At 41.7% G+C, this 17261-nt stretch overlaps 4 protein-coding genes across 4 annotated transcripts; 1 reads left to right on the forward strand and 3 right to left on the reverse strand.

The window, feature by feature from the left end:
- Nucleotides 1–1561: 1561 nt before the first annotated feature.
- Nucleotides 1562–4318, reverse strand: LOC110230023 (meiosis-specific protein ASY2-like). The gene is made up of 5 exons (XM_021031612.1): nucleotides 3593–4318; nucleotides 3360–3501; nucleotides 3090–3275; nucleotides 2353–3005; nucleotides 1562–2278 (listed from the first exon to the last, which is right to left on the reverse strand). Exons 1-5 carry the CDS (start codon nucleotides 4316–4318, stop codon nucleotides 1562–1564), a joined length of 2424 nt encoding a protein of 807 aa, XP_020887271.1.
- A 736-nt stretch (nucleotides 4319–5054) lies between these two features.
- LOC9299542 (F-box/kelch-repeat protein At4g38940) lies at nucleotides 5055–6905 on the reverse strand. Its single transcript, XM_021031649.1, has 2 exons — nucleotides 6467–6905; nucleotides 5055–5629 (listed from the first exon to the last, which is right to left on the reverse strand). The coding sequence occupies exons 1-2, from the start codon at nucleotides 6903–6905 to the stop codon at nucleotides 5055–5057; spliced, it is 1014 nt and encodes a 337-aa protein (XP_020887308.1).
- Nucleotides 6906–7135: 230 nt separating this feature from the next.
- On the reverse strand, nucleotides 7136–9655 carry LOC9301309 (26S proteasome non-ATPase regulatory subunit 13 homolog A). The gene is made up of 6 exons (XM_021012897.1): nucleotides 9381–9655; nucleotides 8613–9059; nucleotides 8341–8421; nucleotides 7919–8115; nucleotides 7726–7825; nucleotides 7136–7523 (listed from the first exon to the last, which is right to left on the reverse strand). The coding sequence occupies exons 1-6, from the start codon at nucleotides 9528–9530 to the stop codon at nucleotides 7338–7340; spliced, it is 1161 nt and encodes a 386-aa protein (XP_020868556.1). The 5' UTR covers nucleotides 9531–9655; the 3' UTR covers nucleotides 7136–7337.
- Nucleotides 9656–11007: 1352 nt separating this feature from the next.
- On the forward strand, nucleotides 11008–14684 carry LOC9301310. The gene is made up of 12 exons (XM_021015849.1): nucleotides 11008–11622; nucleotides 11711–11749; nucleotides 11837–11952; nucleotides 12335–12408; nucleotides 12535–12821; nucleotides 12908–12976; nucleotides 13082–13164; nucleotides 13286–13426; nucleotides 13515–13621; nucleotides 13734–13891; nucleotides 13979–14175; nucleotides 14257–14684. The coding sequence occupies exons 1-12, from the start codon at nucleotides 11218–11220 to the stop codon at nucleotides 14519–14521; spliced, it is 1941 nt and encodes a 646-aa protein (XP_020871508.1). The 5' UTR covers nucleotides 11008–11217; the 3' UTR covers nucleotides 14522–14684.
- The last annotated feature ends 2577 nt before the right edge of the window (nucleotides 14685–17261 follow it).

Raw genomic sequence — 17261 nt, forward strand, 5'->3', positions numbered from 1 at the left:
ATTCAGGAGGACGATCTCTTGCACTCAAAATCAGAAAGCTCGGCTACTACTGGCCGACGATGATCTCGGATTGTAAAAATTACGTGCTCAAGTGCGAGCAATGCCAACGGCACGCCCCCGTCATCCACCAGCCGACCGAACTAATGAAAGCTGGTGCCGCGCCATATCCTTTCATTCGTTGGGCCATGGACATCGTCGGTCCACTTCCAGCTTCGCGGCAAAAACGCTTCATCCTCGTCATGACTGATTACTTCACCAAGTGGGTCGAAGCTGAATCCTCAAGTGGGTCGAAGCTGAATCCTCTGCAACGATCAAAGCCAAAGACGTACAGAACTTCGTTTGGAAATACATCATTTGTCGGCACGGCCTACCGTACGAAATAATCACGGACAACGGCTTTATGCGCTAGCTGGAAAATTCGTCTCAACAAGTCAACGCCGCGTTACCCCCAAGGCAACGGTCAGGCTGAAGCAACAAACAAGACAATACAAACAAAACATGATGGTACAGGATAACAACCTCAACGACGAGATGATGAGACACAACCTCGACGATCTAGAAGAAAACCGCAACGTCGCACTGTGCCGAATCCAGAATTATCAGCTTGCCGCTGTGAAATATTACAACAAGAAAGTCCATAATCGGCATTTTGTCGAAGGCGACCTTGTCCTCAGAAAAGTGTTCGAAAACACGGCCGAACTCAACGCCGGGAAGCTCGGCGCGAATTGGGAAGGTCCCTATCAGATATCGAAGATCGTCCGACCCGGAGACTACGAGCTCCTCACAATGTCCGGTGTCGAAGTCCCCCGCACATGGAATTCGATGCACCTGAAGCGATATTATTATTAAAAAAAAAAAAAAAAGAGCTCGGCTTTACCGACGCCTCACTATGTAATGTGAACTACGAGCGGCTTGATCCCTCCGATCAGAGGGTACGTAGGCAGCCTCATTTACGAGGCACAGCTGCAAATATTAATAAAATCTATCTTTCTAAAGGCAGAAACGAAACGAATTACGTTAGCACCCTGGCCCGGTGTCTAATCGAACAAAAGCCGAGTTCTGTACTCGCAAGACTAAAACGACTGATCATGTAAGCCGAGGCCGAACTCGCAATCACGTTCATTTTAATCATTCGAACAGGATAAGCCGACCCCGGAGGTCGCACCTAAAAATGTTCTGGGCCCGACCCAAACACGATTATCGACCAAGTTATTGAGGTCGTCCTCAATAACTTGCGCGGAACGACCCCGGAGGTCGCACCTAAAAATGTTCTGGGCCCGACCCAAACACGATTATCGACCAAGTTATTGAGGTCGTCCTCAATAACTTGCGCGGAACGACCCCGGAGGTCGCACCTAAAAATGTTCTGGGTCCGACCCAAACACGATTATCGACCAAGTTATTGAGGTCGTCCTCAATAACCTGCGCGGAACGATCTCGACAGTATACGCACAAGAATAAAACGATAAAATAGTCGATAAAAGGAAAAGCCAACAGGAGTGGCACGTCTTACAAAGGCCGACTACGCGGCGCATAATATAAAATTATTACAACAAAAAAATCAAGACGCAGGCTCGTCCAGAGGACGATCCCCGACGTGGGTGTCACCATCACCAATGACTTGGTCGACGGCCTCGACATCACCAGCAACTTCATCGTTAACACCTTCAACCGAAGGCGCAAACTCCTCAACGACGAGAGATCCCTTGAAGAGATTTCCGACGTCATTCCAGCCTTCCTCTAGCTCGGCAATGTCGAACGCATTGACCTCCTTCTTAAGCTCTTCCGCATCAGCTTCAAGCCTCTCGATCACGTCCTTGGAGTTCAAAACGACCTCCCCAGTTTCAGCCAGCGCCTTCAGCAGGTCAACGATCCCGACCGCCTGATTATAATCGAGGAACTTGGGATACGCCGCGTCCCTAGTGGTGAAATACCTCTGAATATGCTCGTATTCGGTGCGCCGCTCCCGAAGCCTTGCCTCCTCGGCTTGTGATTGCTCGGCCAAGTGCTTAAAGTCAACTCGGGACTTTGACAACTCCTCAAGACAACGCTCCCGTTCTGAAAGAGCATTATCCCGTTCTTCCTTCAGTTTGGCGACCTCCTCGCGAAGAAGCTGCACCTCGGAGTTAGCACTTTCCAGACCTCTCGACGCCTGGTCAGCTCTCTTCGTCTCGGCCGCCAAGGCTCTCTGGTGATCCTTCGAGGCCGTGTTCTGTTCAGAAACAACGCGGAGGCGACGCTCGTACATATACGCCATCCTGTCAATTGCGGTAACGGCCTACAGAAGTAAGAGCTTGGTCAGAAAGCAAAGCACTTAACAACAGAGTAAAGCGAAAAATTCTAAAACGTTACCGCAACGGACTTCTTTGCAGCGTCAGTGAACGCCGTTCTCTCCCACATATCTTGGAGCTCGAAGAAAGGAGACGGACCGACGTGAATCTTGCGGAACAGCTCCGCACAGGATGTGGAATCAGTCGAGATATGAACGTTGCGCTCGTCATAATCATATCGCCACCTATAGTCAGGGGCCCAGGCCGTCCTTTGTTTCTTGGTCGGGTCCGAACGCACCGTCTCGGACTCATCCGCAGCCCGCTTTCTGGTCGGCTCGACCTGAGAGTTGTCATACAGAATGACCTCCCTGCCACCTAAGGACGCGTCATGAGAAGTCTCGACAACAGGTAGTTTAGCCGACCGCGCCTCAGCCACCTCCTTCTCCCTTCTCTCCCTCTCTACGTCGGATCTTACGTCCGAACGATCGGCCCCGCCAACACCATGATCGCGTCGATCACGACGGTCACCTTCTTCTCTCCTATCCTGACGACCTGAAGGTCTTCGTTCCCTCTCCTTAGCCTCGTATTCCGCTAAAGAGAGACGCTTCCCCAAGGCCATAGCCTCATCCTCTTCTCGAGACGTCTTCGCCGGCGTCGTAGCAGACTTCTTCTTGTATCTTGATGAGTAGTCACCCACCGCGTCAACATTCAGCTTCCCCATAATCTTTAAAGATGCTGATATGTAAAAAGAAGCGAAGAATATAAATAAATATACGCGCTCGTCGAAAAAGTGGAATAAAGGGAAGGATCGAAGCCAACCTGGATTCTTGTTAGTCTTCCTTGTTTTCGAAGAACCTCCCCTTCGGCTCTTTCCTTTTGGTTTTGAAGAAGGGCGACGAACATGATCTTCTTCTCCAGGCCAAGTATACGGGCACACAGCTAGAATCTTCTTAACGTCGTCGCGAAGCTTCTCAGGGTACGGATCGAAAATCTTGGGACAACGAACTGCAAAAGAAAAGAAACAAGAAAAATAAGTTAGAGAAATAATCAGACGATAAAGGATCGACCTCAGAGGGATAAGCAAACTACCGGGTGAAACAGTCCACCCATGGTAGTTCGTAACCACTACGTCCCCGGCGGACTCATTGTTAACTTTAACAAAGAAATACCAACGAAGCCAATCGTTGGTCTTGCTCTTCGCACCGACGACCAACTTTGGGGTCAGCGAAGACTGGGTATACACCAGGCCGGGCTTGGATTTCCCAAAATTCTTCTTCGTCGTCAACTCCTCGTACAGAGAACAACGAGGCTCAACGCCGCACCTCTCCGCTAGAACGGATCAGACCGTAGGCGTTTCGAATTGCAGCAGGGGATAGTTGCGCAAAAGCCATCTGTCGCCGCGAAGCGTACTGTAAGAGGAAGGCGGGGATCGGGAAGGTCAGCCCACAATCGGTGATATGCTTCTCGTAAACGCAGAGATAACCCGGTGGAGCCGTCCAAGGTCGATCCGAAGCACTTGGAACCATCGTGACGAGATTAGCCGGGGCGTCACAGAAGCTAAGCGAAAGCTCGATCGATTCCTCCGTCGAAGACGACGGGCGAAGATAATCCGCGACACCAGGCGCCGGACCCCTTGGTTGAACGGGAACGTCATCCAGGCGACCTGGAATCATAGACGCCGCACCGCCAGATGGACCCGCTCTAGCCAAAGCAGTCTTTCGTCTGATTAATGGGACGTCGTCTTCGTCCGAAAACGCCGCGTTGCTATCCTCATCACGAAGATACATAGTCGTAACAGGTCTGGTAGTGGCGCTCGGCCCGACAGCCCCTGTTCGACATAAGAGCTCGCGATGTTGCAACTCCGCAGCATCTGCCAAACTCCTCACAACAGACGACGCCGACGTACTGGAAGATCTAGATCTACGACCCCGACGACTATCAGGCGACTCGTTCAGAAAGCAGTCGACAGATTGGACAGCGGAGTCCTCGGTAGTACGAGACTGACGGTGATCGGAGAAAGAATCCCGGGAACCGGAGCTAGAAGACATTATCAGAAAAAGAAAGCGACGAACGGAAGAAAAGAAGAGAGAGAACGGAGAAAAAAAAATACCTTCTGCTGGTGCGGAGGAAGAATGAGAGAAATGAGAAGGGGGCAGAGTATTTATAGAGGGAGTCGGTCGAAGAAAAACCGCGTCATCATTGCGTCTCGAAGAACAGCGTAATCATCACATCTTCGCCGCCTGCAACACGCAAACGACCCGTTTTTCAATGCCTCGGGAGCGGTAGTGGACGAATCAGAAGAGAGCGTCCATCACACGCGCCTCGAGAATACGCGAAGGAAGTCAAAACGAGAACGGCAAAATGATTGCAACCCTAGCCGCGTCATCACTACGCACTAGGGTTGGGGGGCTACTGTTGATGGTGGGTTTTGGGCTCGGGCCCAAACCCCCTTTGAAGGCCCATCATTCCCACGGCCCAGCACTCTTAAAAGATAACCTGAGGCCCGTTTAAGGCCCGTTAGATGCTCCACCGACCAGGAGGGCAAAAAAGACATTTTACACGCACAGGGTACCCTACCCCTGTACCCTATAAATAGAAAAAAGAATGATTGGAGAGGGGATCCCGAAATAACCGCTTTTACAGAGAATATCGTACAACCGTCAGAGCACTTTGCGGCTCGGCTCGTACAACAATCTATTTTTGCAATTGTCGGCTCGTTCTTTAAATAAGAGATTCTTCTTTCGCCCTTAAGACTCCGAATACGTACTTGTGTGATTTTGAGGATCAACAATCACTATCCAGAACAGCACCACACCACTCAAATTTACCCCAAATCTCTCCTCCTTGGCGTCTTTCAAGTGCGATCTCCGCACACCAAATCTTGGTTGAGTATATGTCTAGTTTAGGAAAGAACACAACTAGTTTCTCACCGCAACTCATAGTATATGCCCACCTTGAAATGGTCGGCAGTCTCAGCCAACTCGTCTCAGACAACAATCTTTCCCCACCTTTCACCACTACCCAAAACTTGTGCTTTGTATCATACGCTCTTAATCTGTTCTCGAGACAATCGTAGTAATACAATACATCATCAAGAACACATGCATATTTCCACTTATGAGAATTCAACATCTCCTCCATTTCCCATTTCTTCTCCTTTGGCACATAAACAAAACTATTATCTAAATCCCTCATGTAAATCTTACCCTCCATCACCACACAACCAGACCACAGGTGACCAGTCTTCAAACCCGGCGGCTTCGTCATCTCAGCTGTCTCCCACATTTGTTTCTCAGTATTCAAAACCATAACCCGCTTCGACAAATCATATAGGACCACGATTTCTACGATATGACAAACTGAAAAATTGTTGTAAATAATGATAAGAAACAGAATCAAAAATACAAACTCGATACCAAATTCTAACGAACAAAGAACGATTTGTGTGGAGGCGAGACACTCTTTCCTTAATTCTTTAATTGCCCGTAGTGTGACGGTGTTACGCAATCAGAATCCCAGGGTACAACCACACCATCAACTGTTTCGCAGCACTCAAAAACAAAAGCTAAACGAACCAAAATTCTGTGTTGCACTCTCAGACACAAAAGACAAGAGAAGAAAAGAGAGAATGATTGACTTTTGAATATTGTTATTCGTCTCTCTAGAATGAGTTGCAAAGGTCACGTTTATACCAACCAAACGTAACGGTGCCACTAATGGAGAGTTTTAATTCACGTATCAATATTAGCATTAATCACTAATTTGATCACGTAATTAAAGAGACAAGATATTACACTTTGACCAATTATTATCTTGTATTAGTTATATACAAAGACAAAACATATGGACCAAAAATAATCATCTTTGTTAAGGTTATAAAGCCTCAACATACGAGCCCAAGCCCGACATCTCCTCTAATCTTCAAAGTGGACCTTTTAAAAATTCAAGCTTTTAATCCTTTGTAAGCTAGCCACTTTGAAGCTTCATTTCTCATTCAAACGAACTCCATTTTTGACATTCCAATACACCATCACGTAGTGCTCGCAGCAACGATTTCATCGTGCCCAATAACCGGTCATTCTGATGAACGTCTTCACCGGAAAATCCACCGTAACAATGGTCAACACCATTTTGTCAAAAAACAAGTTCCAACAAATCACACTCTCCGATTACGTAAATCTTCCCATCGATGATACCTGCGACAGTCTCACCCATAGCCTTAGGAATGTTGAAGGAAGGCTGCACTGTATTAGAAGTACAGTCGATGGTTAACACACTGGAAGTCACACGATTACTATAAACGTAAATCTTCGAACCTAAAGCAACAGAGTTTCCATGGGTATGCATAATAGGAAGAGAAGGGATAAGGATAAAGCCTTTACGGCGACGGAGAATGTACCAATGGTAATGACCGTTTTTAGGGTTATAGATGAGTGCATAGAGACAGTGTTCGGTGCAACGTAACAAGGATCGTCTTGTGTATAATTCAGGGGACGCTATGATTGATCGGAAACGTCTGGAAATGAGAGAGATTGTTGGGTAACATGTTCTTGGTACACGCGCTATGATGTCCACGATGATATCATCGGGAAGTGACGTCATCGGAAACGAGTGACGGAAGACACGCGAATCCATAGTTTTGGTTAAATCAACAACAATCGTTGAGACAGAGAAAGCGTAAATCACACACAAAGCTCTAATTTTAGACTCAAATCAACAGTGAAGATGATGCGAGTCAACCACAAGTGATGGGCCATAAGCCCAGTAAAGCCCATTCTCAGCCCACGTTTTCAGAGAAGGACATGCAGTTATGGAAAAAATGATTATTGTGAAGGATATTCATGTATTGTTTAATGAAATTTTAAAAAGTCAAAAATTTAGAACTTAAATTTCGGACATATTGAAATGGAACGAGAGAAAATCCATCCTTAAGGGAGCTAAAAGGTTCAGAAGTAGTAATTGAAATTTCTACCACTGAAATAAAAAAAGCTCCCCAGAGAAGAGTTACTACATTCAGTAAGTAGCTTCAAAAGGAGGAAGAGGAAGACGAACAAGGTTTTTTCTTTCTTATGCGGCAACAAGATCTGGTGTCTCGGCTTCAACAGATAGCAAAGTGGTGTGAACTTTGTCAACCCAACTGTCCAATTGATCCCTCAAAGCCTTGATCTGTGGAATCCCTAGTACTCTCGGTTGCGCCCATGAGACGTAAACTGTTCCATTCACTTGGTCTATGATGCCCTCAATTAGATGCACCTGCATCATTCATTTTCCAGTTAAGATTCTACAGATTTATAAGCATACCCAATCATTCTATGTCTAAGTCAGGAACAAAACCAGTCAAGATCATTTGACAAAACTCTTTCCTTGGCCACAACAGATTTCAAACTGGTAGCTGCTGATTTTGGGGTACTAAAAGAAACAAGCAAGAAAGATGCAAGGAGATACTAATACTTACAGAAAGGCTCTTCATGAGAAGGTGCTCAACATCTTCAATGGAAAGTTTAGTACGCTCAGCGATGATACTCAAAGGGATGGTTCTATCTTCAGCGGGTCGGCTGAAGTAGGGTTTAACATCAACTGTATTAGCACATGATTTTATTTATTCAATTGAAATGGCGTGAGGTACAATTGCCTAGAGAGAAGTTTACCTGAAGATGATCTCGATAAGGCAGAGAATGTTGATCTTTTCCAAAAGCTTCTTCTCGTTCTCAACCAGTGCTGGTTGGGCAATCAAGGATGCGTTGTGCACACGGCATAGTTCTTGATACTGAACTAAATCACCATGGTTGAATGCCTGTAGAATGTGGTAGAGCCATTCCACATTTGTTCCAAGGAGACTTTTCAACTGTCATCAGAGAAATGTTACATGTAAGAGGACCATCTACAATTCTAAGCAAAACTATAACATGAGAGCTAGAAGCTGTCTCCATTCACAAACAGTATCGTAAAATCCAAGTAAGAAGCTGTACCCATTCACAAACAGTATCGTAAAATCCAAGGAGTGGAAGATCAACAAGAAACCTTAGGAAAATATTACAGTAGCTTATGTTGAGGATGAAGGAAAACTTACAATGGGATGGGCTAACAGTTCCCCAAAGTTATAGATGTTCTCCCCAAGTAGAGCTGAAAGTGACAAATCGAAAGCCAAATCCTGAAATACACAGATATGATCAGACATTAGCAATTTGATCGGTGACTCTAGGGAAGCTACATTAGTTAACAACTTTTTTCTCCGGTTTCCTCTAAGCTTCACCAAATTTCTTAATTCTTATCCACTGTCGCTAACAGGAAACTTCATAAACAAAACATTAGAAGAAAATACATAAAATTACAGGGGCATACCAGCTTAAACGATTCTGAGAGGTCCTCCACGGACGTGTATGCAAGATAAAGTAGAGCACTTTTGTAGAAATCAGAAAATTCTTGACGGGACTTATGGTACTGAGAAGACACCCAATAGAAGTTGGCATAGACCGATGGATCAATGTCAGTCATACTATCAAGAGAGCTCTTTCCATCGTCCAAGATTTTCTTGCACTCCTTCTGATCACCTTGCTCAAGCTTGAACAGAGCTTTTTGTGTTTCAATATAAATGATTGGTTCAGTAATCCGAGGCTCTTTAGTAGCTCTAAGCTTCTCAATCACACTTTCAAGATAGCTAACTGCAGCTTCTTTCTCAGAGTACTGTCGAGAGACCACCACAGCAAAATGCGCAAGCTTCAGAAGATTGATCTTCGTCTCAAAGTCAGTGATGAAATTGTGATAGAACTGAATTAGAGCATCACCAGCCTGAAATCAAATATTTACATTACAACAAAGACACAATCACAAGAACTTGGAAGCAATCGAAATTGATTGATAACAAAACTATGAAAACTCACGAATTTTAGTAAATCTATAAACCCTAAACCTAAATTTCTTCCAAGACCCTAACTAATAAAAAACCCTATCATCTTCCAAATCAGATCTCTAACTTCTGTTACTCGGAAGTAGACACACAGATTCTACGAAATTTCTCGAGATCTATGAACCCTAAATCCTTAAGGACCACTACTAAACCTGGATAGATATGGAAACGTATCACTGCTACGGAGGGGAAGCAAAAAGGACCTGAAAGACAGCGAGAGCGATGAACTGTTCGAGCTTAAGGGTGAGTTGATGCCAGAGCTTTTTCTGATACAGATCTGCAAGGGAATTGTACCATTCACCGAGCTCTGGATGGGCATTTTTCAGAGATTCCAAGTATTGAAGAGCAGCCATGGCGGAAGCAGCAGAGACGAAGACGATGATGGAAGGAAGGAAGAAACGAGTTTTGCGAAAGCTCTCGATCTCTTATATATTTCAAGCTCTGCGTTAAAAGAAGAATCCTAAAAACCCTTTTCTCTTCCTCTTTTTGCTAATCAGATAATCCATTAATTTTAAAAGAAAATTAAACTACCGGGGCCAAAGTCTAAATTTATGAGTTTTTAGGGATGTTTTATGTAATTCAAAACTATAGGTAAGGTGGATTTGTAATTTAGGATTCGGTATGACCGGACGATGTTTTGAAAACCGGAACAGAAAACGAACCGGAAGTTTGTTCAAAAATAAATTAATTACAGATCAATGCGATTTGACTACTAAAAAAATAAAAGATTAATCTTTCAGATCAAGTGGTGATTTCCGGTTAACCGGAAATATTATATCTTTTTGTTTTTCCGACTTAGTTCGGATTTTTTTTTCTTAGTCGATCTTTATTTTTGTTTATCTAGTTTAGTTTGTCGGCTGAAATATGTTTTTTCCTTTTTTTCTTTTCTCTTTCTACAATTTTTACTCTTCAATCCCGTTTGCTTCTGTTAGAATTAGCCATCGAGCTTCTCCAATGATAGAGTAATATCTTCGTCGCTATATCCTCAAAGTGAAGGATTGAAGACCTCTTTGTTAGGTCATAGGCGGAGCTTCTTCTTGGAAGTGGGATTGAGCTCGAAGTCATAAGGTTAAATCAATATTTGAAGCGGCTATAATTGTAGAAAGAAGGTCCCTGAAGCATGATTCCAAGTCTCCATCTACTAATCGCCAGCAAAAAGAATCAAGTCAGATCCAATTCTTAGTCGTTAAGAAGAATCGAGATGATAAGAGAAGTGGGCCCGTATATTTTCCTAACTATACACGTTGATGGTTACGTGTCTTTAATGTTAGTGGGTTCATTTAATATAAGCTTTAAAGAGGCTTGTATTTCATATAATGAAGTTTGGTCGACAAAAAAAAAAATATTATAGTTTCAGTCTATGTTTTACAATGATTTTTTTTTTTACAGTTGATAATAACTAAATACTGCAAATCTAAAATAATTAATAGGAAAAAACTAATTTCAATTATAGGTTTATTTTGAGAAAAAATAAAAAAAAAAGTTAAGCCAAAAATGAAACTTTTATTAAGATCATTTCGTAGTTCAAAAGATATCAAACCAAATTTTTGATAAAAAAAAAAAAGATATCAAAACAAATTGAAAAATGAGTTTTTATTTTGTTTTTTTTTCGTCATGAGTTTTTATTTTGTATATATTAAATTTAACCAAAATAATAATAATAAAAAATATACGCAAGGTCACTTTCACTTCTTCATCGAAATTGTGTTCAATTTCTTTTATTTGTTTTAATGATTGTATTTGAATGGTTTTGTGAATCATGTAAACTTTTATGAAATAATATAATAGATTTGCCGTGAAACAAAAAAAAAAAAGTATACGCAAGCCGGTTGGGTCGAAAGTCTTTTTCTGGTTTAGAAAGCCGGTTCTAGGTTCAATTCGGGTTTTCATGAAATAACCGGATTAGCTCACTTTTCAAATCACACTGGTTCCGGATTTCATATTTTCTCGGGTCGGGTCATTCCTAAATGGATATTTCGATTTCTCCTCTTTTCCCACTCCACTCCTGGAGCTTTCAGGGAGAGAGAGAGAGAGAGATCGATGGCAAACAACGACGATTTTGATGAAGATGATCTTATCAAAGCCGTGGAAATTATCGAGGCCATAGAAGCCAAGAAGCGCCTCCTACCTCCTCCGTCTCTTCCAACGTTTGTACCGGCTCCTCCGGTATCGGAGATGACGACGACGACGACGATGATTTCATCGACTGTATCTCACCCTATGCAGTTACAATCCTCCGCGGGACAAAAACGGGACCAAATTCAAGTTCGTGATCCTTTCATCAGCTATTCTCCGCCGAGAGAACTCTCTCAAAGAGTAGGCGGTTTCAATGACGCGTTAATGGATTACTCTAACTCTACGGTTACTGCTGCTAAACCAATCTCTCCGAACTCTTCGAATCGTTGCTGTGATAGTGAGAAAGATCTCGAAATTGATCGATTAAAGGTTTTAGGGTTTCGTTTTCTTATTACGTCTCTGTGATCACAAAGATGTGTAGTTTCTCATATTGTTCTTTGTGGTATGTGATAAACAGAAGGAGCTGGAACGTGTCTCGAAGCAATTGCTGGATGTGGTATATTTCATATCTTTGAGTTTTCAGTTCATTGAAGTTTTCATGTTTCCTTGTTTATAGTGTTGAAAATCTCTTTGATTGTTCCAGGAACAAGAATGTTCTCAGCTTAAAAAGGGGAAAAACAAAGAAATGGAGTCTAAAAACTTGTGTGCTGATAATAAAGGGCAATGTTCTACAGTTCATGCTTCTAAGAGAACAGACTTGTGAGTGAATATTGTTCTCTTGTTGTTAGGCGAAATGACGCATCTGAAATTGGATCTTTATATGGTCTTTTCCTTGTTTTCCTAAAGAACTTAATTAGCATTGCCTTTAAGTATGTATCTAGTTTTGTAGAATATATCGCGATAGGGTTCAACCATTTTCAGTATTTTGCATTCTTATCATTTTTGCAAAATTTGATTAGTGAATCGCAATGCTGGAAGGTGAAACTCTTTGTGATGTTGAGTAACGGAGGTACAAGTGGTTACTCACACTTTTTATTATCCCCTCTTTAGAGAATCAGAACTTACCGCTCATTAGCTTGCGGGCACTTTATCTGTTGCAAATCACCAACTGTTGTCTAATAAAGAAGTCTTGGTGAAACAGGGAACCAGATGTTGCAACTTCTTCAGTAATTCATCGAGAAAATGAATCTACGATGGGGTTAGATGATAAAAAAAGTACGTGAATGTTGATTATGGCAATAATAAGTTTGAAGCTTTTGAAAGTTTTTTTTATGTGGATTGTTTTTTCTTCAAAATTTCTTGGTTTTCTATTCATTATTTTTTTGCTTTGGCTTAAGTCAGGCTTCAAGACCGCCGGTGTTCAGGCGGATCTGGCCAATAATGCTGACCTTTCAAAGAAACTGCTGGATATCTGGCGCACCTCAAATTATCAAGATCCGAGGAAAAATCTAATCTCAGAGTTGCTACTGGCATGTTCAACAGATCTCCAGATTATCTTTAGTTTTATGAAAATCAGTGCGCCTCCCCATGAAATTGACAAACAGGAAGCCAAAACCTCGTCAGATATACAATCTTCTAAAGCCTTAGAATCTGAAAAAGTGTATCATTTATACTCTGCAGTAACCAAGGTGTGGCTTTTAGTTCAAACACTATACTTGTTGGTATATAAGTTATTGGTCACACTATCTGATTGAACCGCTTATGTCTGCTGCAGATCAGCTATGGGTTTGTAAATTTGAAGTCCTTGGTTGAACCACTACTTGATCTTTGTAAAGCGGAAACTGTAAGTCGGATTTAAATTCAAAGCTTATCTGCAAGTTGTAGCTTTCTGGATCTTCTTAATATTCTCCTTTTGTTTGGTGAGTTTATTCATTCATCTGTTGTGCAGGCCGTTCTTGTTCATAGATCTCTGCGTGTACTACATGTCCTGTTGGAACATATATGTGGTGTTGAAAAGAGATTTGAAGCCAGGTACCTACTCTCTCTATCTGGGGTTAGTTTTCTAATTTTCTCCAATATTTATTTGCTCTAAATTCTTACATTTACCATAAATCATCATTGTAATAATTTTCTTTTCATGATCCCTTATTAGTTGGGATGCAAACTGGCATTCTCTTTTTGAATTGATGAATCAAATTGCTAGTATAAGAACCGAAGAGGATGTGAAGCTGGAAGCATTGTCGATAATGAACATAATCGTGATGAGCACTGATGCTTATACCGCGAGAGAAACGTAAGCACTCAAAAAGTCAAAACTGTTTTCTTTGTCTGGTCATATGAACATCTGCATTCATATAACGTTAATTTTATTCATTGGCCAGTTTTGTCTCCAAGGAAGTGTTTGAGAGCATTTCATTACTTTTAAGAAAAGAAGGTGGCTTACATGTACGGAAAGAAGCTATTCATCTTTATTACTTGCTACTCAACTGTAAGTACGTGATTTACATACTTTGAAGATCAGATTTCTTTGTTTATGATGAAACTATCTTCGCAAAAGTTGCATTTCTTTCTTCTCTAACGTATTTATTTTCTTTATCTAGGCCCTAAACTATACGATAGATTTGATTCTCTCCATGAGGAAAAGAACTCTTCAGATACTGAAAACGATAGTGAAGTAAATCTCTTTGCTACAGAAGCATTTGGTAAGATCTTTGAAGGCTTAGCAGATTGTTTGACTTCTCCCAGAAAGACATCAGAGGTAATAAGAAAACTGAAAAAACCTTTGTGTCAAGTAGTTTACTGCAATTGGATTATTAACACAGCTTTCGGTTGATTTGAATTCCAGGATCTGGAATTATGTCGGAATGTAATAATGATCTTGGCCTTAGCAGCTTCTTCAGGAAACTCTGGCTATGAACTGCTCTCAAATCACAAACTACCTCAAGATACCAACTTTTTAATGGTGATACTTCATCTTTTAGTTGCAGAAATAGACTCGGAATCAACAGAGTTTCGTCCAAAAGCGGAAATCTTGAAAGCGAGGTTTGTTCTACACCCGGGTGATTTACAACTAAATTTTTTAATCTAATGACTTACAAAAATCTATTTGTTTTACTGGTGCAGGACATTATTGATGAGAGAGATACTGATATTACTAAACAGACTTGTCTCTGGCTTGTCAAGCTCTGCTACTATTCTAAAAGAACTAACAAAGAGCAGAGACATGGCGAGTCTAACAGTTGATGCAGCCACAAGATTATCCCGTAAAAGAAACTTACTAGGACAACCTGAAAACAGTGTTCAGAGAATGAGGAATACAGAAATCATGGATTTAGCCCGCATTTTCAAGAGACGGGTTTTCGCCTTCTTAGGCGACAATACTATATAAATACAAACATTATCGGGGTTGTTGAGTTCATTGAGTTCTCTTTTTTGAGCATAGAGAACTGCTAATTTTGATTGAAGGAGCATAGTAGATTTGAAATTGTCTTCAGATTAACACGCTAATATTATTAGATTTTTGAGTAAATGATACTTTTTTTCTTTCTTTAGAACTGGGTGTGTTATGTTCTGTCTTAAATTCATAAAATGGTGTACCAGTAGTATATATATATGGAAGCAAGAAGCTTAAGAACAAAAAACGAAGAGAAGAGGAACTAAAGCAGCTTCCAAACACGCTCAAAAAAAGAAGAAAAGGGAATATTTTTATGTTAATTGGGAGAGGTTTTGGACTGTATTAAAAAAAAAGAAAAAAATTTCTACAATGATTTAGACATTGAAACAGTGAGCACAAGAGAGAAAAACGTTTTTGAGAATTTGTGAGATTTCAAGTTACACGTTTAAGATGCGTCCTAAATGTTTTTTTTGTTTCTAGAATCTTTGAATGGCGTTCACTTTGTGATTGCAAGGGGTTTATGTAGGTGCTTTGCATTGCAGGGAAACATCGGTTTTGAGCTAAATGTTTGTCTTAAGATCAAGTAGATGTGTAACGTATTGCTTAGACCATTTTTATTGGGAGGTGCTTAACTTGGTTCTTAACTCAATTAAAGGTGCAAATGATGATTTTGCTAAAGAAAGACTCTTAGCTAAGCACCAAAAATTGGGCTAAGAACCAAAAATTGGGCTAAGAACCAAAACTAAGCTTCTCCCAATAATGTTGCTCTTATGATGTTCTCTTATGAAATGTTGAAAAAGAGTTTCTCAAATTTTGTGTGTTTTTCCTAACCTCTTCAAAAAAATTATCTTCCACATCATATGTTGCAGATCTAATATTTTCATGGGTTTAGTCGTCCCTTAGAGTAAAAGATATATATTCATGTTTCTTGATTTCCAAATTGAAAAAATTACAAGATCTACCACATTTTCCCAATTTGTTTCAAGATCTACCACATTCTTCTCCATCTTTCAACTCATACCACATTTGTCTGTGAATTGTCAATTTTGCCCTCACAGTTGATGGCAGTTTTCCCGCCTGCGCCTGGCAACGAGTTGACATTTGCACCTTCTCGTTTCCCTATTAACCCTCGAGACCCGTGCAAAATTACACCCCACAAACTTCTCTCCCCTGCGAGAAGTGTAACCGCTTTCGTCTCTCATTCACTTTCCCTTTCTCTTTCTTCTCCTTCTCCTCTCATCGGAAGTTAGTTACGGTAAACCATTTTCGGCAGATTCTTTGAATGTAACTGACACTCGATTTTGTCCCTCATACTTGATTAATCACAAGTTAGTTTGTAGTCATCTAATTATTGGTTCGTAGTCATCTAATTTGATTTAATCGTTTCGTCCCCAATTTCTAGGGTTTCTGTCCATCTGCATGCTCCTTTTCCACTGTTCGATTTTCAAAGAAATTCTTAATTTTTTCTCCTGTTTTCTCTCCTCCACCGCAGATGAAGTCCTCCTCGAGTAAATTGAAACAAAAGTCTCCGCTTGGCAGTTCCAGGCGCACGGTTTCCTTTGAAGACGACGGCGACCCTTTTGTCTCCGCCAAGTCAACCGCGACCCACTCAAATTCTCCATATCAGCCGCGACCGGAGACCCCGGTAGTAAACAGGGACAAACTTCCGAAAAGGCTCTACGCCACTGACTGCTATCCGCCTCTCGGACGTATTAATGCTTATTCAAAGCCGGAGTATCTGCTCGATCTCGTCGAAATCCTAGAAGGGACGAAAGAGTTAAATTATCTCCGCGCCTCATGCTTTGGCCCGCTGTTTCAGCTTCCTGTCTGCAAATGTTCGTTTTCCGGCAAATTAGTACATCAGATGTTGTGTAGAGGCGTCTACACAAGGAAAAAACACGAGCTATGGTTTATTTTTGCCGGTCAGCCATTCCGTTTTTCGTTAAGAGAATTTGCCATTCTCACTGGTCTGGATTGTCGGCCGTATTCTTCACCGGCAGATGTATTGAAGTCGCAGAGAGAATGTACCAAAAAACATCCGTACTGGAATATTCTCATAGGCGAGGACCACCCGGGTGTCCTCATCAAGGACATTGTTGACTGGCTGAGGAAAGACAAGATGAAGCCCAAGAAAGAGAAGATGGATGACTGGAGAAGGCTTCGTCTCGCTCTTATCGTGATCGTTGAAGGGGTATTGCTTTGCAGTTCCCAACCTGTGAGAGCTTCTCTTCAAGTTGTCGAAATGGTTCAGCATTTGGAGTCGTTTGAAGCGTTTCCATGGGGACGGGAATCATTCCTTCTGACAATGCGAATGGTTAAGGTCAGTCACAAGGTTAACAGTCTCTCTGCCCTAATTGCGAAGTTCAACCAGTCTCACTCTTCAACCCATGGGTTCCCTCTTGTCTTCCAACTGCTGATGTTAAAGGCCATTCCAGTTTTTGAGAGATACCTTCTTCAACCTGATGATACGCAGACTATCATTGATGGGTCAATCACTACTTTGCCTCCGTTGAAGACTTTTCACAATTCCAACATAATGGAAACAGAGCTAATTCCTGGGGTAATTATTATTTTTGTCCTTCTCGTGAACATTATTATTTTTTTACCCTAGTACCCAAGTGTTTACTAATTAATTATTGAATTCAATGTAGTTAAGTATTGCCCCGCTGTTGTCTAATGATGATCCCCCACACCCATCGATCAACGATTGGCCTGATGAAGTCTCTAACCCGGC

The sequence above is a fragment of the Arabidopsis lyrata genome, assembly GCF_000004255.2.
Source record: "Arabidopsis lyrata subsp. lyrata unplaced genomic scaffold ARALYscaffold_8, whole genome shotgun sequence".
In the NCBI taxonomy this organism is placed as follows: domain Eukaryota; kingdom Viridiplantae; phylum Streptophyta; class Magnoliopsida; order Brassicales; family Brassicaceae; genus Arabidopsis; species Arabidopsis lyrata.

Coding starts and splice junctions, on each gene's coding strand:
- LOC110230023 (XM_021031612.1), bottom strand. CDS start 4,318: ATGTCTTCTAGCTCCGGTTCCCGGGATTCTTTCTCCGATCACCGTCAG. Junction 3,276..3,359: donor TGGGTGGACTGTTTCACCCG/GTAGTTTGCTTA, acceptor TTTCTTTTGCAG/TTCGTTGTCCCAAGATTTTC. Junction 2,279..2,352: donor CTGCAAAGAAGTCCGTTGCG/GTAACGTTTTAG, acceptor TTACTTCTGTAG/GCCGTTACCGCAATTGACAG.
- LOC9299542 (XM_021031649.1), bottom strand. CDS start 6,905: ATGGATTCGCGTGTCTTCCGTCACTCGTTTCCGATGACGTCACTTCCC. Junction 5,630..6,466: donor TATGGGTGAGACTGTCGCAG/GTATCATCGATG, acceptor ACAATTTTTCAG/TTTGTCATATCGTAGAAATC.
- LOC9301309 (XM_021012897.1), bottom strand. CDS start 9,530: ATGGCTGCTCTTCAATACTTGGAATCTCTGAAAAATGCCCATCCAGAG. Junction 9,060..9,380: donor TCGCTCTCGCTGTCTTTCAG/GTCCTTTTTGCT, acceptor ATTTGATTTCAG/GCTGGTGATGCTCTAATTCA. Junction 8,116..8,340: donor AACTGTTAGCCCATCCCATT/GTAAGTTTTCCT, acceptor CTCTGATGACAG/TTGAAAAGTCTCCTTGGAAC.
- LOC9301310 (XM_021015849.1), top strand. CDS start 11,218: ATGGCAAACAACGACGATTTTGATGAAGATGATCTTATCAAAGCCGTG. Junction 13,165..13,285: donor GAAAAGAGATTTGAAGCCAG/GTACCTACTCTC, acceptor ATCCCTTATTAG/TTGGGATGCAAACTGGCATT. Junction 13,892..13,978: donor CTCCCAGAAAGACATCAGAG/GTAATAAGAAAA, acceptor TTTGAATTCCAG/GATCTGGAATTATGTCGGAA.